This window comes from Ascidia mentula, chromosome 1 (genome assembly GCF_947561715.1).
Source record: "Ascidia mentula chromosome 1, kaAscMent1.1, whole genome shotgun sequence".
NCBI lineage: Eukaryota > Metazoa > Chordata > Ascidiacea > Phlebobranchia > Ascidiidae > Ascidia > Ascidia mentula.
In genome coordinates this window covers 20,580,818-20,603,791 of record NC_138566.1, presented here as the reverse complement: position 1 = coordinate 20,603,791, position 22,974 = coordinate 20,580,818, and the positions used below count along the sequence as shown (strand labels likewise).

Genomic DNA, 22,974 nt, shown 5'->3' with positions numbered 1-22,974 from the left:
GCATCCAACAAACATTGAATTATTATTTTGTTGTGGTATGGTCAATCTCTGTCTGTCCTTTGCGTCCACCCTGACATGGTGAACAACCAGAAAAAGAGCTAACAAACAGGATCAGTGACATATGACAATTTGAAACACATCACAAACGGTTACAACTGTTACAAGCGTAATAACCTGCACGGCCCATAAGAATTCAATTTCCATAAAATTTCGGATTTGGAAAACTTCTTTAGATTTTCTATAGTGCAGGTGTCAACCGCGACATGGGCTGTTGCCTGACTTCGATTATCTCTTGTTTGCGATTCTGCGATCCGAGGCCATACGGAATTACACACTAAAAGTTTATTAAAATTGTTGTACATTAAAAACTTTGAAACAAATAAATCAAATTTTATCACAACAAATTGAAACCGAGACTCACCGCGTTAAATACCATTTAACGCATGCATTTAGTCTGTTCCATTTGCGCAAAAAGTTGTTATCACTAATCGACAGACACACGGATATATCAAGCACAACTTTAGAAGCGGCGTTGATACAATCGTAAAAGGAAGGAAAATTAACAATTTCATATTCGATAACAACACCTAGTTGACACTTAAAGCAATCTATATGCAAATTTAAACTTTTGGATTATCCAACTTTTTGAAAGCTGTTCCATTCTAAAAAAATCATAAGTAACAGATACATTTAATAATTACGAACGCGTTGAAATATTATCATCAACGTGATAAGGGTTCCACATGCCAGTAAGGCAAAGCATAGAATTTCGCCTTTGCTGTGATTTTTTTCAGTCACCCTCGATGTATTTCTTGATACAAGGTACTTGTTTCCTAAAGAGCTTGTAGAATATCAAAGTTGCAACAGATAGGCAAAAGATTAAAAAAATGTAAGTAAAACTGTTCAAGTTCACCGTAAGTATATAGTACCTTGAACTTTGGAAAAATTTGCAACAGTCTTGTTCTCTGGGGGTTGGTTTACAAACGTTGTGTAATCTGAATTATTTTTAGAAACGCTGAAGTTGCCTTGGCGGGGAAGAGTCGATGTTCTCATAAGTTGGTTATTCACTAAGAAACATGAACTTCAAATCATTCTTATCAACATGAAAAGTAAATGCCCTTTTTCAAAATTAAAAGTTAAGCAACAAATAAAAGGATATGTGTACCGGTCGTAGGAAAGCTTGGGGTGGTGTCATGCGTGATGTTTTGATTTGCCGCACCATCAGCAGTGTGGCCATGACAAGACTTGTGAAGCTGTGAAAAAGCGTATGTGTCAAAATATTTTGCGAAGTCATTTTTAGTACAGATAACCTGGAAACAATGGATTTCATTTCAATTATCCAATCAGGCGTACTTTTAAAATAAGCTGTTTAAAATCATGCAGGAAATACAAGTATACTCTATCGACATACCTTGCACTTTTGTTTGTTGTGAGCCGTACTTATGTTTACACTAGGGTTCGTGGTGGCGATAGCAGGAACATGTTTCCGTGTTGGTGGGGTCGGTAATAAAGAACGTACCTAAACATGTTCGACAATATCATGAAGCCAAAGAAAGTGATTTCGAATAGTGGTTTTAAACTTGGGGAGTCCGTAAATGCGCATTTTTTATTTTAACATTTTTGTTTTCCTAGTCTTTTTGTCAACATTGCTCTGACAGTTGTTATCATAAAAGGAGAAAGCAATGACAAACTACAGAAAAAACTGACCGTAAAAGGAATGCTTCCTACACGGTATAGAGGAGCATTTCGTGATTCGGGAGCTGTTTTTGCCACTTGTACTGTAGGATCGCATGCAAAACATGTATTGAAAATTGTTTACGCTTTTAATGTCATGACAAATTCCTAATTTTCGGTTAAAATTGCTTTATGAAGGTGATGGTTTTATTATGTTTTATAGATCACATGTGTTTAAACTTGTGATTGGAAACAGTACAAAACAAAGACAAGATCATCACCTGCATTTACTGTAAGTTTAAATCGTCCCCTTGGAATCTTATTTTGTCTTTTACGAAGTTGCATTTGGATTTTTAATACTTTCCCATGTCCTTTAAAAGTGACTGGGGCAGTGTGAATCGAAGTCCATTTTTTGCAGAAAATAACTTGCCTGGATAAGTTTTCAATCAAAACCTGAAAACGTCAATTCCATACCACGTTTCGTTTTGAATTCGACATCAAACATTTCAATGGCAATATACATGACAACTTAAAACAAACAAAAACAAGAAGCAATTTATTCAAAACAATAACAAAACTTACATAAATATGTTCATTATAGGCCCAAAGATTTACTTCTTTGAGTGTAAAGTTAAAAATGCATTCGACGACTTCGCAGTAAATATTCCATTCATAATATGACGAGGACAAAGTGTCCGGAGCATGAATTATAACTGGATTCGTAGAATTGATTGTTAAATTGTTTCTTTTTGCGTTCGTCTGTGTTTCTGTTTGAAATAGGTACCGATTAGAATATAGTTTATTTCGGCTCATTAAACTAACAAAAAATAAAAATATTTATTTTATTGGCTACCTGTCACCGCATTAAACATGACATAAGACTGGTTTATTTGAAAACACTGTAGTGCAATGCGAAAACACTGCATTATAGCAACTTCTGCACACATGTCATCGGATATATTTATGATTTTTCCTGGTCCGTATCCCGCGTCTTGGCATTTTATCTGCACAAGTAAGCTTGTATTATAGCAGACTATAATATTACTTCTTTACGTTTATTTGGTAATTTGGTGCCACAGCACCCAAATTTTAACGACCCATCTTTGACAAAGCATCATCGACATAGCTACATAAAATATAGTGATATCTACGAAGCTTTTGCGGTTCAGATTCTGCAATGCCGTCGTCGTAAGTTACCTGCACATTGGCGAACTCATTTAAACTGAATTGCTCGGGAATCTTACAGAAGGGCAGATAAATTTTATTTTACACACAGGAAACACAAAAACTTACAGAGCAATTACTACCAGGTTCCAATGATCCTTCTATCAATGCCACCGAAAGAAATTTTCCTCTGATCATGTTAAAACTTTTTTGAGTCGATTCATTCAAAACTACTCTGTCGTTCACTTGAGAACGCCCATCTATATGGAATAAACTTGTTATACATCAACACAAAACAATACAAAAACTACAGTTTGACCTTGTTCGACAAAAAGGTTGAAAATAATGACAAGAATTGTTGCTGTCTTCATATTTCTAAATTGCAAATTTTTAAATTATTGCTTGAGAAGATCTGGTTACCAATCAGGTTCTCATTGGTTTAATGAATTTTAGTTGACATCCTAAACTTAACTGCAGTGAAGCAAACAATAGATTGATAAAGAGGAAATTGTTTTGCATATTATTTTCGATTGCTGCATTGTCACGAAGCTAAGGTGAAATGCCACAAAACGAAGTTTCCCGAAATAGACGACTTTATCTGTTTCGCTGATTGTCTCACGAACTCTTTGCGAGTGCACACAAAACCTTGAAGCGACATACGTTACATATATGCAAAGACGTAGAAAAGAACACACTCCAATGCAACACATGTGTTTATTGCCGTAAATGTCAGTTTCTTAAATCGAAACCATGAGAACAAAAACATGTTTCGACGAACTACCTCGAGACTTGAAATTAAAAAAAGGCGATCAACGAGTTACAGTGACGATAAAATCATCTGATCGAGAAGAGCGAGTTCATCTTGCTGCCATTAGACGGCTTTGCACCAGAAGTCGTTTGTTCTTTCTTTTTCTTTTGGCTCGGATCGACGGCAAAGCATTCCCACAGTCGGAGGGTTTCGTCGGCCGCCCCGGAGCAAACGGTTTGACCATCCGGACTCATCGCCAAATACAAAACCTTTGAAATAAAATGGCATACAGCGTGACATGGACAGATTCCACTTAAACTACAAGTAAAGAAACCTACCCGCGCAGAATGTCCCATTAAATCTTGCATCCACTGCATTGTGGGATAAGACCAAACAGTCAACTGGTTGTGCGCATAACCGTGGGACGAAACCAACTCCCGGTAATGCGTCGACCATTTGAGGGCGCACACCTTTAAAATGATGGCGATAAATTTTAAATACAGTTATTATGGTTACATAAAAGATAATGGAATATCAAAATAAGGACAAAGGGCATGATTTTGTTGCAAAATACTACAGATTGTTGTACGGCTTTTACCTGGGACTTGGTGTCTACAGATTTAGTGTTAACGCCGGTGTGCGTATTCCAGAATCGTATGTGGCGGTCGTTGCTCCCCCCGCCAGTTGCAAGCAAATTTAGCTGCCACGGACACCAAGCTACAGCCTAAAATGAAATATTATATAAATGATATAATTTTAATGAAAACAACTTTTACTGCAAACAGCTAAATGTATGTAATGGGATAAAAAGAGTAAGTTCTGACCTTTCATTTTAAACAGCCACACTTCTACTTTTTGTCATTGGGATTACACAAAAAACTAACAACTATCAAACATTTCATGGAGTGAGGTTACCTTAACTGCAGATTGGTGATCTGTGAAAGTGTGCAAGGGTTTACTTTCCCTTCCACTGTACACGTTCACCACATTATCATTTCCACCACTTGCAAGGTATTTTCCATCACTAGACCACTCCAAACCACACACCTCCTGAAACACATTTCACAGATGATATATTTCAACAGAGAAAAAGGTCTTGGGGTAAAAGTCACTCTGTATTCTATCATTAGGGGAGTTAATACAGTGGTTATTAACCGATGGGAAACTTCCCACCCAGTGGCGGATCAAGGGGGTATTTAGGTGTCAGAACACCTCCCTCGGCAGTTTGGCACATTGTTTTGTGGGGTGTGAAAGTGCGGTTAATTTTCCGCAACGTAGGAACGAACAGTCGAACACTACGGTCAAGTGTTCGTCTCCGCTGTTTCTTTGTTTCTCGGTCGCGCGCGCTGCATTCACGCGGCGATGACCGCTTATGAAACAATCGTTTGTTGTGCCGTTGGTCAATAACCCGAAAACAATACCGTTTTTAAAAGCGCGACCTTATAAGTTTATTCATTTATGCTACAATTTCTATACAGAAGCCGCACTCTGTAAGAGTTGTAATTGTAGCTAAACGAGTATTTTGTATTTCGTCTTTTTTTTTAAATATATTTCGCAAATTATATCCTGCTTAAACATCGATGTGTATTTGGTGGTGCAAGACCACGTCCTAGACCATTACAGATTTGTTTTTAGAGCGGGGATCGAAATTTTTTTTGGAATTCCTCCATTTTCCGCTGTAAACTAAGGTTAATTGTGGTCGAGCATTGCAAAATATGAACGCCAGTGTTGGTGCGAATCGTTACATAAACGGTGGCTTCCTGGCTTACGCAATTGCGTAACACTAGGAACACTCGATGCGAGTTTTTGCGGTAGTGCTTGCGCCGTAGTTCCATTACCACGACTTTGAAAGAATGGTTTAAATATACGTGTTATCTAAAAGGAATTAAATGTGGGCTTACGTTATCAAGAAAATATTCAATTAAAAACTATGTTGCATGCGGTGGCCTTATATTCCTCTTTGCACCTATGCTAGCGCTAACAGTTGTTTTTAACATGCGTAATATTGGCAATGTGTTCAACAACTAAACTGGTTTCCACCCAGATTTTGACAAAAAATTACAGCATGATAAATGTCAAAAAAAAAATTGTAACCGCATCTAACGGCTTCATTAATTAGGTACCGAAACCGAACACCCCCCTCATATTTTTTCTAGATCCGCCACTGTTCCCACCAGTGAGAAATTATGTGGGTAATTAGGCACCGAAATATAAAAAAGTAGTAGGAAAGGAAATATTATGTTCTGTATTCACTGTGTGGCATAAACTTATAAGAACCAGCAATCTAATACAAACCTGTGAATGCCCTGTGAGAGATCCTACATGATGCTGTGCCACCCTCACATCATGATGGTGAATAAATCCGTCTTGAGAACCACTAAACAAATGCACTATGGTCAGAACATCATTTAATTATGAAAGGTACAAGGATTTTACCTTGACAGTATGTGTTCATTCCATGACAAAGAACAAACCCTTCCTGCATGACTCTTCATGTTACGAACACGCTTACATTCATTAACATCCCATAACTGTGCAGAAAAAAAACAATGATCAACACTCATGACAACATTTAAATCATTCTAAAATTTATTGCACACCTGAACTTCTGCATTACTGTTTCCAACTGCAATGTGCTGACCATCTGCAAGCCATTTGATGGAGGATACATAATCATCAGATCCTTCCATGCTCATGAGTCTGTGTATGTCTCCCCCAGTTGCATCCCATATATAGATTGCTCGTTGAAGTACAACAGCCACATTATTGGTGGAGCTCCAGTCGAGGAGGTTTAGGTCTAAAAATACATGACATGACCAAGAAACTCTTTTACGAATAACAATGAGAAATAAACACAGTAATGTATATGAAATTAAAATGCATGTTAAAGTCAATAAAATTCCATACAAAAATCATTGCCGAGATCTGGAGCATCAAGGACTCGACTTGCAGTTGTTGGAATATGTCGCACTTTCTTTCTGTCTGTGTTGGATTTCTTGGCTGAACTGTATAAAACCTTCAGCAAACAGATAATGGTTCAGGCAACATTTACACATGTTTGTAAAAAAAAAGTTTTTGCTGTTTTTTAGTAGGAATTATTTCATGATGATTTTTAACATTACCAACAATGCAAACAAATTGGTGTTATTAATGGTGACCGCTAAACATGGGCAAAAATTTAGATAGCTTAAGCCACATAAGTCTTGATTTCACATTAAAAGAATATTGCCTATCATCCAGCCTTTTATTGGCACTGCAAGAATAACTAAACTGCCAACTGCATAAAGTTAATTTAAGTCATTTCTGTGACAATAAACAAGAAGAAAAAATACAAACAAGTTTGTACAGTTTTTACAATGATTCTAACCTATACTAAACTTTGTGTATTAGTAATGCATGTTGAAACCGAATAATTGTAAAAACATTAGTTTTGACAGAATAAATTCGGCAAAGCGAACTTTTAGTGCATCCCCAATGTGGATGACAAAAAAGCTATTTAGCATTAATTTTGATGATAGGAAAAAGTTTAGGATCTGTGCCATTAAACTTTATTTTGGTCAGTATTAACATGTTTAGTCAAAAATAGTAGAAATGTAAAAAATAAATTAAACATACCTTGGCATTATTTTGGTACCCTTCTACTGCAGCAGGCTTTGATTTAAAAGCTAAGATTCTTTCACCGCCTGAAATACCACTGACTTTACATAAATTTTCACTGAATCGGCGCTTATAATCGCTTTGAGCCAATGTTGAGCTCTCCCCATCTTCAGCTAAACAAAAGAAAAGACAACTCACAATTATCTCAATAAATTTCTTGCAAATTACAAACCATTTTCGGAGAGAAGCTTATAATGCCCAACTTCAAAGTTGGTTGCTTGTCTGTTGGGTATAAATCTGTCACCACGACTTGGGGTTTTGCTTAGGCTTGAATTTTTACTGGAGGGTTTCAATTTTCCTTTGAAATAATAATTGACACCAATTAAATCAATTTACTTGCACCATAATATTGTAACCTGTTTAAACAATAGTCACCTGGAGTTTTGACTTTGCCAGACTTTGGAGTTTTGGAAGATCCTGGTGTTCTATTTATGCTCTGACATAAGGAGAGATTTGGTTGTTTTGGACTGCTTACACTATTTTGAAAGTTGTGGCTAAAAAATAAGCATTTCATATTATATACAAGAAATACAAGTATACCTCTTGCATTACAGCTACAGGAAAAATTCTAGCTAATTGGTTGTAAAGTATAATATATGTGTCATACCTGACATTTAAAGATCTGCTGTGTAAACTTGTGTTGGCAGACAGGTCGAAAGCCTTTCTTTGCCATCTTGCCTTTGGTCCTGACTGCAGTGGCTTGTCCATACGTGTGAGACTGTTTACTTCATTTTCAAAATCAAACTGTGATGACATTTTATTCAGTTTTTAAATACTTTACAAAATAAAACTGAAAACGATTGCTGCAGATGCAAATTAAAATTTTTAGCATTTCTGCAGCCTAAACAATCAAAGTGTATAGACTTGCTCATTAATTCTAGGAAACTTTGGTCCTCGGTTAGGTATTGTCTTTTCATCTGCGACAATGTGGGAGGCTCTTTGATTTAAAAAACATAACTATTGAAGTGTATAGGCTATAGTTTATATAATCACTACACTTTAATTCGTTGTTGTGTTTTCTATACTTCTCGCAAATTAGATACAAAAGTTTTAACATACTATAAAAAATATACCTGTCATTAGCTTTATACGCAATTCGTGTCTTAATGTCTGGTACCAAATACAACAACATACGCTTATTACGCTTACACACAAACTACTCAGTTGAAGCAAGTTTGAACGTCCCTCCAAGCTTTTCTCAATGAATCGTCATGCCATTCGTTTAAAGAGACAACTCTGATTGGACAAAACTGCTCAAGCGGAAGGCAGAAAAAAGAAAAAGGCCCAACAAAAGACACAAAAGTGTAAGCAGATTACAGTCATCTGCGTAGGGAATTCGACCTGTCATAATTCGCAACCTTTTAACAGTTTGTTTGGACTTTGGCCTACAAACCGCTTTTAATCCTATACATCTACACCCTAACTTTTTGACCCCTTCCCTAGTTACCTCGCTTGCTTTTACGTCTTTTAACTTGCGGCGTTTAATCGCAGCAATTATCTCTTTGTTTTTGCCTCGTCTTTCATGTCGTCCAGAATAATTGCGGCGCTTGCAACAAATAACTAAATCGCAATTCGGTCTTACAGATTATCACTTGTGGTCCCACAGATCGAACTTGGGTCCAAGAACTGACCATCGCTGACGACACCTACAGCCAGCATGGTATCAGACTGCGACTTGATGGGTCGCGGCGGTGAAATTTCGTCACAACATTCGCGTCCCTTCATCTAATATAGGTCTTCGAATATACTATGGAGTAGACATATACCACGTCTTTAACCGACAATAAAATTTGCAGCTGTTAAAATATAATGCAGAATAACGGTATTAATGGTAAGTAGGCTACGTAGCCTGGATCGATATGTGGCAGTGTTTTTTTCTATTGTATAGTCTGGAGGTTAGGGAGCGAAGAGTAGCTGTTTTAGTCTCTGAGTCTTAATAGTTTCCACTAAATTGTTTGTCCATCTGTGGCCCTTGGCTGAGATGTTGGCCGGCGGTTAAACCGATCAATAATTGTTTCATTGACTAGACTTCATCCCCAAAGTAGGCAAAACCTAAGTCGGCAGTTAAAAATGCAACTTTTACAACGGAAGTACAACAAATATCCACACATGTTTCCTTTCAACCCCCGGGGATGATCGTTATACAATCTCCGTGAATGATTTTTACGGCTTGTCATGTTAATCGTAACCGACCAACTTGTAAAGCCTTGTGTTGGGACAAGCAGTAAATGTCAGTCGGCCAATTTCAGTATCAGGCTGAAATTTCAACACCATAGTGACACCATTAACTTCAGTTAATTGAATTAAACAGTCTACATTTCTTGGCGTTTGACTGCATTTTTCACAAAAATATCAAATACTTCCTGTTAGAATCTAACATGTCAGTTTGCAATTAAATCCCGGCTTTGACAAAAGGATCCATAAAAAAGAGTTTTGCGTTGTACTATAATGATATTTAATCGTAGTGGTCGAATGTTTGATCTTAAACCAAAAAAATTATAAAAAAAATGATTCAACGGCAGACATATATAGTAGCCGGGGGAAAAAATTCCCTTCATTCGCGCACATGCAATGTATATTATATATATTTCAAAACAGGACGCTCTCCCTTAACCGTTTAATTTCAAATGCACTGTTTTGTGGAATTTCTCTGATCGCAGACATAAAAAAAAACAGAAGGCTTCTCGTTAGCTGGCTGGGAGTAACTTGACTGGGAGTAATTTGGCTGGGAGTAACTTCTCTTGTCAATCACAATCGCTTTTAAATCAAATTCAGTTTTGATGTACACCAGCGACGCCAACCAGCAACAAAGTCTTGCCACTGCAAATAAATGCATATTTCCATTAACAACACAACTGCATATTTTCTTTTTTGTTTAAACTGTTAATTCCTCTATTTGCGTTTCCTCCTAATTTAGACACGGCTCCTCTTTTTAACTTTGTTAAACTATAACAGTAAGTGTGACGAGGAAATTAACTGATTTAATCGGATCGAACAAAAATATCTGACAACACGCAACGAAGGTATTTTGAAAAGCTCTGTTGTAAAACCAAGCGCAACAGATGAAATCAATGAAATTACACACACTTGTGTTGCGAAAATGATCGAAACTGTTGATATGGTCTTATATAAGCATATAGATCATTGAATATGCACACAACAGTCAAAATAGAAGTGAAACCAACGAATTAAAACAGAATATGTACATCATTTAACAGTTTGATTCCATTGGAAAATAAATTTAAATTGTCGTTTATCATCGTTTGGTTGGATTCTGGAAATAAACATTATATAATGTCAGCAACATACTTCCATCCATCAGGATTTTTACACACCGAGACATATCGTACATTACTCGGACCAAATTCGACAGCCAAAACATTTGCCATTTCGAGAAGGGAACATGGCAGCTCTGTTGTCGCAAGTCCGAGAATGCAACTAAGCACCCGATATGTTTTGACGTTGCCGGTGTTTATTTCAATCAAATTGTTGCCATTTTGTATTGGTTTATAAATATATGCAAAGGTAGGGTTTGGGCAGAGAGTAAATGCAACATTATATGTCGCAACGTCATTGGATGAATCCGTTGGACGACGAATTTCAATATTACTACTGTAGGAAAAAGTCCCAGAAATAGCATTTTTCGCCATTGTTCTGCTTGACAGCACAACTATGCCAGATTTAGCATCGACACGTTCAACGGTGCCCGAGACAGAGTTTGAGTAAGATTCTGAAACTGCCGTCACTCTCCACAGAAATCCTTCTCTTCCGAATTCGTCGTCAAGAGAACAGTAAATTGTATTTCCGCCCACTAGTTCGGGTCGGGGTCTGTTCAACATGGCCGTAAATTCATAGCAGTATTTCATTTTCACCCTGTGCGTTTAAATTTATTGAATCTTCAAACAAATAAGTAGGGTAAAAATATTTTATTTCAAACAATAAGTATGCTGTATTTCGTGTACGTAGTAAAGCCTGTATATACCCTAAATTCACAATGCTCACGGCCGCCCACCCACATAATATTTGAGGCAATGCATTATTACAATACAACCAACTGTGGCTCGAGTCCGTACACCGTGTGTTACATATTATGCCAATCAGGAAGATTTTCCCTATATTTACAATTCGCAGTAGGCTAACTTATTTTTCTGTTTTCTCCATTTTCCACCAAACACTTAATTTTGTTATAATCAGTTTGAGAATCACTGCTGAACAGAATACCCAGGCGACATTACTATCATCGCCCTCCTATTCGTATAAAGCTCTGCAATCGCTAAACATAAAAACCTGTAACACTTGCTCATGTAATGCCCGAATGGGGAAAACGGCGACATCCAACGCGATGACGATTTTATAAGCCGCAAAGGTTGCGACTTGTTTTGTAAAGCTGCAAGACTTGGAAACGGGCCAACTATCACTCTTGGCAACGGGCAAATCGCCTCCCTCTCGCAGAAGTAAACCGACCTAGGAAACCTTCGTACGCAGCATAGGCTACCAGCTGTGTCAAAATTTTGGATGATTTCGCGTGACAACCAATATACCTTCTTTGCGTGCGCATCGCACACCAAAATATGTTGACCTGTTTTAGTAACTATACTGCGTCGTGATCTTTTGTAATGAGGATATCTTACATTTTGCGGCTTTCAATTCTTTATCATTCTAGCTATTCACCGATATTATGGCAATAAAAATGTGCTTACCGGAATTTTGAGCCAGATAGAAAAAATATCATCAAACCAAACAGATTGATATTGCTTACTCAAATTTAAATTGTTCTAAAATGCTGATTCAATTAGAATAGGTAGCAGCTTCAGAATAATAAACTTAACACCAACTTCAAAGCAAGGTACACGTGGCACAAACCTACGGTTCTATAATTATAACGTCACTTAGACCAAATTGGCATTGTGTTGCAATTCAAATACGTACTGTATGACGCAGTATTATGCTTGAGTGATTTTCGACGTTACATTCTTCCCCCTAGATGTGTGCCTACACTTTAAACACATTTACGAATAAACAAAGAAAACATCAAAATCACGAAACAACGAAGTAAAGAAAGCAAAACATGCGTGTCGCCGGCGAGCAAGCTCCAGTCATTTGCAATGTGCCGCATTTGTTAAGCGGCAAACCAGATCAACACACATCCCAGATCTATCTTCATCAGTTTACGATCCCTTGCACGGCAATTCAGGTCAGTTTGACGACTGCGTGCTTGGCTTGAATGCGTCGGATGCACTTATTCGTTTGTCGCATCGCCTTGCAGAGCAAGCACAATTTTGCAATCGGCGTTTTTGTGTGGAGGCAAATTGCGTTTTCACTTCGAACTGACGGACAACATCGTGGCCTTCTGGGAACGCACGCAGAACACGTCTCAGCTTGCGGTCCGAATCCTTCTGAGATGAACAATGATTTACATATTTCATTCGATGTTTGTGTCTCAATGATAAGTAAAAAAAGAAAATGATCTTAACAAGGCCTTTGCAAGAACAATAACGATAAACGATGTCTGTCACTTTTCACGATGCTCTTGATTACCATTTAAGCATCTTCGTCTTCAGTAAAACAATGGACGCATTGCAATTATTTGGCTTTGGATCATCTTCACGATAAAATATCTAGATCGTCGTATAGAGAAAACAAGGGCGAATGCTACATAATTGGTTACAGGGACGTGGAACGAAGTAGTTTATTTTTTGCTACAGTTAGTGGATAATCTAAAATGTTTGTCGCGAAAGCTAGAACCCCTAAGAAGTGTGAACCACTCAATAATAATAGAGCAATGTATTCCAAAAGAAGTGAAATGCTTTAGACACGAAAAAACGTTTGTGCATTGTAGTCTCCACTAACGCGTCACAGTTTCCCACCATCACGGAAACTTGAAAGTAGTTGTAAGGGCGAGTGTATTCATACGTTACCAACTGTATTCGCGAAAGAAAGTGTAAGTGACAAATTGTCTTTATATACCGCAGTAGTGATGCTAGCTATTAGCTGTGAACAGATATATCGCAAATTTGAAATTCAAAAATCTGACTGCATTTGGTGGATTGGCCGTTTCTCTGTGGCTGCTTTGAGAGTAGAAAATCAACGAATTTGTTCAAAAGGAATACATTGGCAATGCGATTATAGTTTAGACAAAGCTTTTTACAAAAGACGTTTATCGTCTCAAAGCAACTCAAGGCACCAAAATTGTAATTCTTTACGAATCAGCAAAACGGTTTTCGCTATACAGAAACCGCTTAGCAAGCTGTCTCCTGACAGGTCTAACGATGTTATCGCTAGTGTGGGAGGAACTGGTACATAAAATATATTTTCAGAGCCCGAGGAACCCGGTTCATATCTACTGGACAACATATATGGTATCTGCAAGTATAGGACATCTCACTATTCGAGTACGATTTTTGTGCTATCGATAAACTTCTCCAACGATTTTTGTTGGAAACTCTCTTCAAAAGATACATGACCTCTTCCACATTGATGACTCCCGAATGTTCGGAATCACCATGAAGGAAAAGGTCGAGTTCAAGATGAGGGGCGCACGGTGGTCTGAAAAGTTGTCTTTGTATAGTTCTTGCATAAAGATGACATTAGTTGATGCGCCATTTTTGTTGCATAAAATAAAAGGCGACTGGCAGTATGAGCAAGAAGTTGATTAATCACTACAACAAAAATAAATGCCCTCATGGGTACCAAAATTATTGCAGACTACGCAAGTTGCGAACAAAAAGAAATCGGCACACGCGTTGTCGGCTTATGAACTGCAAAACTCGTCGGCATAGTTAATATTTGACCAAGTCAACATTATATTATATGGCAAAGTTTGATTTAATTCCATTACTGCAATGTGTAAAGTATTGGTTGTTGAAAATGATTTTAGTGGCAAACGTTTATACAAGGTTTTATATCAGAAGTGATAAAGCCACGACGACCGACTCCTTTCCTGCTGCAACAAAACTCCGATTCCACTCCTGCTCGTGGTTATAAAACTACTGAATACTTCCTAAGCTGCACTTGTTTCCCAATCCTGACAGATCGGTTGGATCGACCGAGAAGGATAAGTAAATGAAGGCACATCATTCCATTAAATTATAGCTTTTGGTAATGTGATGTGACTAATTATTTCTTTGTCACATTAACCTAAATATACGCTGTGAAAATTCCAACTTTCTCAACACTTACGTCAGAGGATCATGATTTTAGTCAGCTAATGGCGTGCGTCGTGCCAAATCACGCGTGTCCTATGTTGTGTTGTGTGCTAATGTCAATGGGACTCTTTTTGTCGTGTAAACTGCTGCTGTGTTACAACAAACAACCTAGCAATTTTTACAGATGGTTTAATTTTTTATTACTTACCACTATTGCAGTTTAAGTCGCAAAAGCAGACAATGTCACATGACGATTGCAAGAGGTTAGTTGCATCAGTTGTACAGTTTTTAGAGAATGAACTTAAAAGGGATGGTGTCACACCAGACATGGCGGAAAGTATAGACGTAGCAAGGCAATGCTTGTTTATGGCATATGCTACATCTTCAGATGATATTCCCTCAACACAAAAAAATTTGATTGACATATTTGTGGAAGCTTGCCCACCACCGGTAAATATTTTTTTTACTGAACTTACGTGAATTTCTTCATGGTTCCAGTCAGTTTAAAATCCATGCTAATTATACCAAACATCTGGCTTACAAGTTACAAACATTTGTGCAGAAATGTATGTAACATAGAAAAACAGTAGTGAATTCATAACAACATATTATCTGTAGAAACTAATACATAGAAATATATTGCAAAGGACGGGGTTTAAACTCCTTATCATGGCATTAATTGCAACCCCAACATCCAAATGAAGTGCATGAACCTTAGCTGCTGTATAATATTATTAGGCTTGCTTGTAATTAAGGCTTAAAAACGAATTTATGTGCAATAATGATTATACAAGTTTAAATGTTTTATTTAGTAAATGCAACAGCAGATATATTATCAAACATTTAACACTTACTTTTCATATTAAGCCCCCAACTAAGGCTTTAACAGATGAAGAAAAAGCTGATGCAGAGAAGTTTAAGCAAGAAGGCAACAGTCACATGAAAGAGGAGAAATATGAAGAAGCCATTTCTTGCTACGACAAAGCGATTAAACTAGATCCTCGTAATGCTGTGTACTTTTGTAACAGGCAAGTTTACTGTAAAAATGTAAAATTTGTTTACATTAATAGTCTTTGACAACCAATATATATTTAGGGCTGCAGCACAAACAGGAAGACAGAAGTTTGACTTGTCCCTGAGAGATTGCAAAAAAGCTTTAGAAATAGATCCCCATTATAGCAAAGCATACAGCAGAATGGGGTTGGTTTCAATTTTATACATTAGCTGTACGAACTGTTTATTATGTATTGCTTGCCTGTCATCCAGACTAACATACTCAAAAATGGAGATATATGATGAGGCTATCAAATGCTATGAAAAGGCACTAGAACTTGACCCTAACAATGATGGATACAAGAAAAATATGGAAATAGCACAAGAAAAGCAAAAAGGACAACAGTTGCCAGTAATAGTTTCAAAAACCCTGTATTTTTGTTTGACAAAATGCAAAACTTTGTATTAAATTTGAAGGACATGCCAGGAATGCCAGCAGGAATGGGAGGTATAGGAAACTTTTTAAACAATCCAATGTTTATGAACATGGCACAACAGGTTTTTGAAAGATATAGACGTATTTTTGGGGACCTAATTACACTTCTTTACACTTAAGGTTATGGCAAATCCAGCCATGCAACAAATGGCAATGAATTTAATGGGAGGTATGAGTGGACCACCTGGTGCTGCACCAAGTTCTAGCCAAGAGGGAAATGCTGGTGGTGAGGGAAGTGCGCCTGATTTCAACAACATAATGCAAATGTATGTTCGTTGACATGAATTACACATGACAAATAGCAGTGTAAAGTGTTGTAGAAATCACATATTTTTTGTATACTTTAACACAGGGGACAACAGTTTGCCCAACAACTTTCTGAAAACAACCCAGAACTAGTAGAGCAACTTCGCCAGCAAGTACAAAACTCTAACACCAGCAACAATACAGATTCTTCACCTGACAAACAAACCTGATCAAATGTGTATGAGGTTACAATTAGATCATTGCTTTCGCTAGTGGGAGATGCTGTTGCAAGTTCCACTTATTTAATGTGCAAATCACGGTATCAAACTGGCGGCTATTAAAAAGATTCTTCTTTTCGTGAAACGAATTCAATACACATTCAATTTGCAATTTTTCTGTTGATTGGGGTAGATTGATACTGGGATATTTCAGCATACCATTTTTTAACTTAAAACTTGTATTTCAACACAAAAACAAAAGTCCCAAGTTCAATAACAGTCAAAAGAAAGAATAAAACTGCAGATGGTTGAAAAGGAACAGAAAGTGGAATAAAATAATTAAAAGTAAACAAAATAGTTGGGGAAAATTGGTTACTGTATGGGGTTATACTTACCATGGATTGTTTTTTATCAAGATTATAGGGTGCAAAACACAACATCACAATTTTATGTGGTGCACAACAGGCATGGCACAAAATCACCAAGCGAAGCACAAGCGGTGTAGTACTGGTATATAGAGTAACGAAAGGCAGGCCAATCTTAGCTATGCAGCTAGCGAAACAAGAAAAAGCAGAACAGTAAAGAGAAATTAGGTATGTAAAGTGGTAAGTTCAATGTGCACCTTGTTGGTGAGCCAAATGGGCCATTGCTCTGTTGGTGTATGTTAGAAACAGATTTATAAAATCTATTTTAGGATTTGTTTTTTTGTAACTGCTACAGCAACATTAGCCATAGATTGCAGTGTGGAAAAAATTACTGAGTAGCTTATATAAAAATAAACAACATGGTGAAAAACGCAATATGGATTAAAAATGCACATGCAGTGCATCGGTAAGGAAGCAGCAGCAAGACGTGAAAACATTAATTGAAAATGAACTTCAGCTGAAGGCACTTTTTTATGCCATAACCTGCAAAAAAAAACAACACAGTCAATATTTGTAAAAGGGAGACATTCAGATTTTTTGTCAAAGTTTTGTGCAAATATGACAATATATAATTTTAATGGAACTAAAAATAAATTAAAAACTTACAACAAAAACAGTTGGGGTGTTTAGGTCTCATTACTTCGCCTCCGTTTCTGCAGGAAACCAGTAACAGGTGTGTGAGCACGCTGTCCAGCAACAAGGGCACATATGTCGCCAGCTAAGCCATAGGAGTCGGCGTAATGACCGCCGAGACCTTGTGAATGCTGACCAACATATGCCCCGGCCTCAGGACTTGGTTCCGGTGATGGTAGTACGTTTCCATTGTCACATCTTCTCATGCCAATTGGTGTAGGTGGTGAGGTCTAGCAATAAAATAAATTATATTGCAAATGACAAAACACATGTTAAACTTGAAATGTGAACAAATACAAACCGCTAATGACAAATCGCTGGGAGACATAAGGTTGAGAGCCCGTAGCAATCTGCAGTTGCCGGCATATGGGACACTTCCTGTGTTAGGGGTTGCTGCAGATCGAGGACTGTCTCCAAGCAGCCCTTCCATCAAACTACTGCCCAACAACTGCAGCTGGGTAGGTGAGTCCGCATTTAGATGCTGTTGTTGCAGAGGTCTGTTCGACATGCAAGTGTGTCGATACTTTGGAGTTGCAAAATTGGTCGAAGGACACAACTTCCCTCCTTCTGCAGTATTACCTTCCATGTCATTCAGGCTGCTAAATCCATCAGCTTTGTTTACACCCATTACTGCCTTACCACTGAACAGAGTCAATGGCACTAGAAAATAGAGAAATATTCACTGCAACGTTTATTGACAGTGTGCCAAAAAATTTACCTTTCGTTGGATCAGCTTCAGATTTCATAAATTCAGGACATGGAATTGCTCTCCGCGAGGAATTCTGTGTGAATCTCTTTGTGGAAACAACATCATTAAATGCAGACGAGTCTCCTCCCAGCAAAGTTGAAGTTGTTTCCATGGCAGCACCCTGACTTCCCTGAAAAAAAGTTTATAAAAAAGTTACATGATTTTTTTTTACATTATTCATATCACACAAAAACTAACGTACATTTGAACCAGACACAGAGTCAGAATTTTCGGCACACAGGATTTTTGAAGTTTGAAAAATGATGGAACCGGAACTTCCTGAAAACGGTGTTGTGGATTTTGAATTTACCAACTGATGCCTGTGGACATCTCCAAAACACTGTTGTTGATTTGAAGGAGGTGGGTATCTCTGTATTCCTGGTGGTATTTTCAGTTGGTTGAACTGGGAGCCTGACATGCCAGGAGGTGCATCACCCAGCAAACCACTTACCTAACACACAACCATGTTTAATTGTACCTTAGTTAAAGTTGTTATTACATATTGTAACAGCCGTGTGGCAAGTTTGTGCAAATCAAATGCACATGCTTTCATTTCACTAATCCAGCCACTGAACTTACTTTGACAGTTTGCTATGATTTTAGGATATTTTTAGTAGAGCATATTACAGTTAAATTTGACAATAACATGTAACTGATGCTACCAACATGTGACACATAGAGAAATACCTATGTATAGCTTTTGCTTGTAATACTCTAATATCCAAGCCGCCTCTCCAAAAATATTAAATAAAATGCCACAAAAAATGTCATAATCAAATGTTTTTATGAATGTGCATTAAAAAGCTAATTATGGCTTACCCTGTGTCTGTTGGGATGCAATGGCAGATTGGGCAGAAAACAATTTTGGTTGATGGTTTGACGATCATTGTTTTGGTTACCACATGGGAAAGAATTTTCTGAAGTGCTGCTACCTTGACTGCCACTGTAAGCTGAATCAGCACTTTCACTTCTCTAAAATTTTAACAAACTATTTTAAATTATATGTTTACTTTTTTGTACGAAATAACACAAGTCAACAAGTGTTTCACCTGTGAATCTTCACGAAGAAATAAGATGGGATTGTTTGAAATCGATGATTGAACAAAGCTATGCTGTGAATGGTGACTGTTGGAATCAATCATCAGCGAACCTCTGGAAAAACACAGTATATGCTTGAACTTACTGTTTAAAATGCAGCATTAAAAATTTACCTGTTGCTTTGAATTTTTAGTGAGCCTTCCCTGCTAATATTTCTCTCTTCTGTTTGACTGATGTTGTATTGTGGATACATGTAGTTATCGAAAGAACATTGATCCTTTAAACCAGAAGTTGCACATTACAAGAAATTTAATTTGGTACCAAAAGTTTTATGTCTACACTTCTGTTTAATCACATATAGCATAAAAAATGGTGGCGATTCTTTGGTTTGTGTGTACCTGGAACCACATACGTTCGTGGGCTATGGGATTGTGGCCAGAACACAGGAGGTTGATTCAACAGTAAGATGCAGTAACTCTAGCACAAAGTTTATGTCCTGAATAAATCCTACCTCTTGACTCTTCCTCCTTGTTGGTTCAAATACATCATCTTCTACACGTGCTCCTGAATCACATGAAGATATGCTCCCACTTCTGCTTCTCAGTGCAATCATATGTGGTGGAATGTTTTCTGAAAATACTGACATGCTACTGCAAGAAAACAATTCACAAAAAAACAAGTTTGGGTAAACTGATCATAACTACCTGATTGTTGGAATTGGTTCATCATAGTTGAACTAACCACATGAGGTGCCTGAGGCCACAAACCCTGATGAAGTTGCATCTGGGATGCTTGGGTCATCGTTAGGTTTGTTTCAGCAAGACGGTTATGCAAGGCACTTAACAGGTTTTGCACCTAAGAATATACCATTTCCATTTAACAAACATAATATTTTTGTTGTTTTAATTTCTAGCAAACAAAATAAACAGATATGTTGTCACGAACATTACACACCAAAAAATGTTAAATTTTTTCCAACTAATCATACAAAAAAATTTCAACACTTGCCTCGGGATCTTTCGCAGCATTAACATTCAACATACCAGATTCGATAGCTGCCAAAGTTGTTGATGGAAGTCCTACAATGTGATGCAAGTATAAATAAAGATAACAATTGCTGCACTAATTAAATGTAGACAGTAAACCTTTCTTCATTTGCAAGATTGATGCTGTAGGGTTGTGATCCATAGGTTGCACTGGAGTGGGAAGAAGACCTCCAGTGGGGTTGGCACGCTTAAGATCACGGGAAGCTCTTAGGGCATTAAGGACCACCAATCCACAAGGACCAGGCACACAAAAAGATACTTTGATTGAAAAGTTACCTGGAACACATTTTTTTATTGCAACATTATAATATCAAGAAAATCATGCAGATCATAGACTTTTTTCTGAATCATTAGACATGATTTAATACACATTGGCAAATATCTCCAAAAACAACAAAACATTACCTGTGTCTATTAACATTAAAAAAAAGTTATGGCAATAAATCAAACATTTCCTTTGTCCGTTTTTAACAGGAAAACTTACCAATTACATGATTGTTAAGTTTGTACCATGTATCTTCTGCATGCATAGGATCACTGTATTCCACAACAGCGAAGTTATTTACTTCACAGTTTGCAAGCTGTTTATAAACCAGGAGTTAATATATGTATACATGGAATGCTGGTAGTAGTTTTTTTTTGTAAACAGGTTTACTAACCTGACAAAACGAGGGCGTAGCATATTGAGAAAATAATTCCGAAAGTACAGTGCAATCTCTAAAATCGGTGGGTAGATTTTCTACCAGCAAACAGCTGGAGTAAAGGCCACTATACTCTGATGGTATGCTGTCCAGCCAATGTACCTAGTAAAAATGCATGAATGCTAAATATGTCTTAAAACTTGTGTCATTTCAAATTAACTTTTTACACAAACTATGATGCATTTAACCACATGGTCTTTACTTAGTTAAAAAGGAAACATATAATTTAATGTTTGTCATGACAGAGGCAGTGTTTGGTGAAAAATTACATAAAGTTTGGTACACACTTATACACATTATCCGCCGCATTGTACTGTAGTCAAATAATATAAAGTCATCTTTATGACCATGTGTGTAATAACCCTCTTCCTAAAGAAATATACGTATATGTTAACATGAAGTGCCTTACCTGTAAAGCATTGTTGCTAATTGCTGCACCATTCAAGTGGTTTTTGGCTTTGATGGAGGATTCTTTACTGGTAAACTCAACACATCCGTATCCTTTACTTTTGCCAGTAACACTACTAAAAGGAAATTTAGTGAATTGTAAAAGCAAAAACTTTTATGGTGATGATGTAACAATCAATAAGTTTTGCTTATGAAATGCTAACGAACCTATGTACAAGAAAGCATCTTTCTGATGTACCAAAGGGAGCCAGCAAATTCAAAAACTGGTTGTGAGTATAGGACAACGGAAGTTGGGTTATGCACAGCATAAAATCGCATGATGCCAAGCAAACAATCAGCCTTTGTCCACGGAAGTATTTCCCATTAAGGTCAGCGATACAGCGAGAAGCACAATCTCCATCCAGCAAAACTGCTTTACCTGCAATTATTAACAAAATCCTTTTCAATGCTTGTATAAACATAATTACTTGTAACTAAAAACTAAGATTCTTAACATTTTTTTTTATAGGCTAAAGCTATATATATACATTCCAATTAAGGAAGATGAACAATAGATGTATGCACAGTAAGCAGATAAATGATGACAAAACATCAACTTACATGACTGACTGTTTTTGTCAATATGGATTTGTTGGTAAAAATAAGGTTTCAGCAGTTCAAGAATGTCCTGCATATACAAGTGGTGGTTGGGTAAGTTTTATTGTTTTAAAGCAATATTTTGATAGAACACTACAGACTGGAAAATTTGTTTGTTACCAGGATATATTTTGGCAATTGTTGATGGCACGGACTGGAAACTGTTGATGTTCTATTTTTTTATATATATTTGCACAGATTACAGGCAAAATTATGCATGGTTACGAAACTGATGGTTGCTGTATGATAGTGTTTATGACAAAATAACTTAAAAGTCAGTTATTGAATGTTAAATTAAAAAATTTTTGACACACAATAGTGCTAAAACTAATTTAAGAGAATTTAAACTTGTAACAATATATTTACTGTACAGTACGTAGGGAGTGCATTACACACCTGATTTAAAACACCACCTGGTATGTTTTTTAAAGAAACACGTCTGCATTTTTTGTTAAATTCAGACTTTGATGTTTCCATCAAGAGACGGTCGTTGTCTGACACCATGGAATTCATTCGGAATACTAATATTGCTTTCAAATTATAAATGTAATGTTTTACATTGGCTAACTTGCAGTAAGTTAGTAACACATGTCATTCAGAAATCTAATTGAACAAAATAGAGTTATGCAAGCAATATGTTTATCTGGTGAAAGTGGAGAAAGAAAGAACTGTGACAAAATGTTGATTTCCGCCAGAAAAGCTCTTTACACAAATTCATTTGCGTATGTGGCGCTGTGCGATTCAAAACACTTCGCAAATAAACAGAAGTATTTACTGGTGCAATGTCAAAATGATTAAACAAAACACGGACTGGGCATTTCGTGGTAATATGTATACAGCAAAACTTACTATTTTATTTCCTAGTTTATATGTCAATAATATATTTTATTAACTATGATTCTAATGTGCAAGTCGAACATATAACCTTGCTTCATAAGACTTGATCATTTTGTTCACATAAAACTTGACAAATGCGAGAAGTTTACAATTGATCTAAC

At 36.9% G+C, this 22,974-nt stretch overlaps 4 protein-coding genes across 5 annotated transcripts; 1 reads left to right on the top strand and 3 right to left on the bottom strand.

Annotated features, from left to right (window-relative positions):
• Positions 1 to 352: 352 nt before the first annotated feature.
• On the bottom strand, positions 353 to 3,269 carry LOC145910566 (uncharacterized). Of its 2 annotated transcripts, none has more exons than XM_082997746.1 (10): positions 3,158 to 3,269; positions 2,968 to 3,098; positions 2,528 to 2,678; positions 2,257 to 2,441; positions 1,956 to 2,127; positions 1,708 to 1,778; positions 1,412 to 1,519; positions 1,166 to 1,253; positions 930 to 1,067; positions 353 to 833 (listed from the first exon to the last, which is right to left on the bottom strand). In XM_082997746.1, exons 1-10 carry the CDS (start codon positions 3,207 to 3,209, stop codon positions 691 to 693), a joined length of 1,239 nt encoding a protein of 412 aa, XP_082853872.1. In that variant the 5' UTR covers positions 3,210 to 3,269; the 3' UTR covers positions 353 to 690. The 2 variants fall into 2 exon arrangements, with proteins under 2 accessions (XP_082853872.1, XP_082853880.1); XM_082997754.1 differs by having other exon boundaries at positions 707 to 841.
• Positions 3,270 to 3,565: 296 nt separating this feature from the next.
• Positions 3,566 to 8,042, bottom strand: LOC145894870 (cell division cycle protein 20 homolog). Its single transcript, XM_082983540.1, has 12 exons — positions 7,851 to 8,042; positions 7,619 to 7,737; positions 7,416 to 7,541; positions 7,202 to 7,356; positions 6,494 to 6,602; positions 6,187 to 6,383; positions 6,023 to 6,117; positions 5,882 to 5,963; positions 4,502 to 4,636; positions 4,185 to 4,310; positions 3,925 to 4,056; positions 3,566 to 3,855 (listed from the first exon to the last, which is right to left on the bottom strand). The coding sequence occupies exons 1-12, from the start codon at positions 7,997 to 7,999 to the stop codon at positions 3,673 to 3,675; spliced, it is 1,608 nt and encodes a 535-aa protein (XP_082839666.1). The 5' UTR covers positions 8,000 to 8,042; the 3' UTR covers positions 3,566 to 3,672.
• A 6,461-nt stretch (positions 8,043 to 14,503) lies between these two features.
• On the top strand, positions 14,504 to 16,506 carry LOC145904579 (small glutamine-rich tetratricopeptide repeat-containing protein beta-like). The gene is made up of 7 exons (XM_082992382.1): positions 14,504 to 14,838; positions 15,256 to 15,416; positions 15,484 to 15,588; positions 15,655 to 15,793; positions 15,859 to 15,939; positions 15,998 to 16,143; positions 16,230 to 16,506. The coding sequence occupies exons 1-7, from the start codon at positions 14,629 to 14,631 to the stop codon at positions 16,351 to 16,353; spliced, it is 966 nt and encodes a 321-aa protein (XP_082848508.1). The 5' UTR covers positions 14,504 to 14,628; the 3' UTR covers positions 16,354 to 16,506.
• Positions 16,507 to 16,648: 142 nt separating this feature from the next.
• Positions 16,649 to 22,572, bottom strand: LOC145889273 (uncharacterized). The gene is made up of 18 exons (XM_082980210.1): positions 22,373 to 22,572; positions 21,941 to 22,007; positions 21,548 to 21,758; positions 21,342 to 21,456; positions 20,891 to 21,034; positions 20,716 to 20,812; positions 20,331 to 20,507; positions 20,194 to 20,264; positions 19,890 to 20,040; positions 19,697 to 19,815; positions 19,359 to 19,462; positions 19,197 to 19,299; positions 18,967 to 19,119; positions 18,350 to 18,598; positions 18,118 to 18,277; positions 17,704 to 18,059; positions 17,373 to 17,629; positions 16,649 to 17,249 (listed from the first exon to the last, which is right to left on the bottom strand). Exons 1-17 carry the CDS (start codon positions 22,487 to 22,489, stop codon positions 17,393 to 17,395), a joined length of 2,631 nt encoding a protein of 876 aa, XP_082836336.1. The 5' UTR covers positions 22,490 to 22,572; the 3' UTR covers positions 16,649 to 17,249; positions 17,373 to 17,392.
• Positions 22,573 to 22,974: the final 402 nt, after the last annotated feature.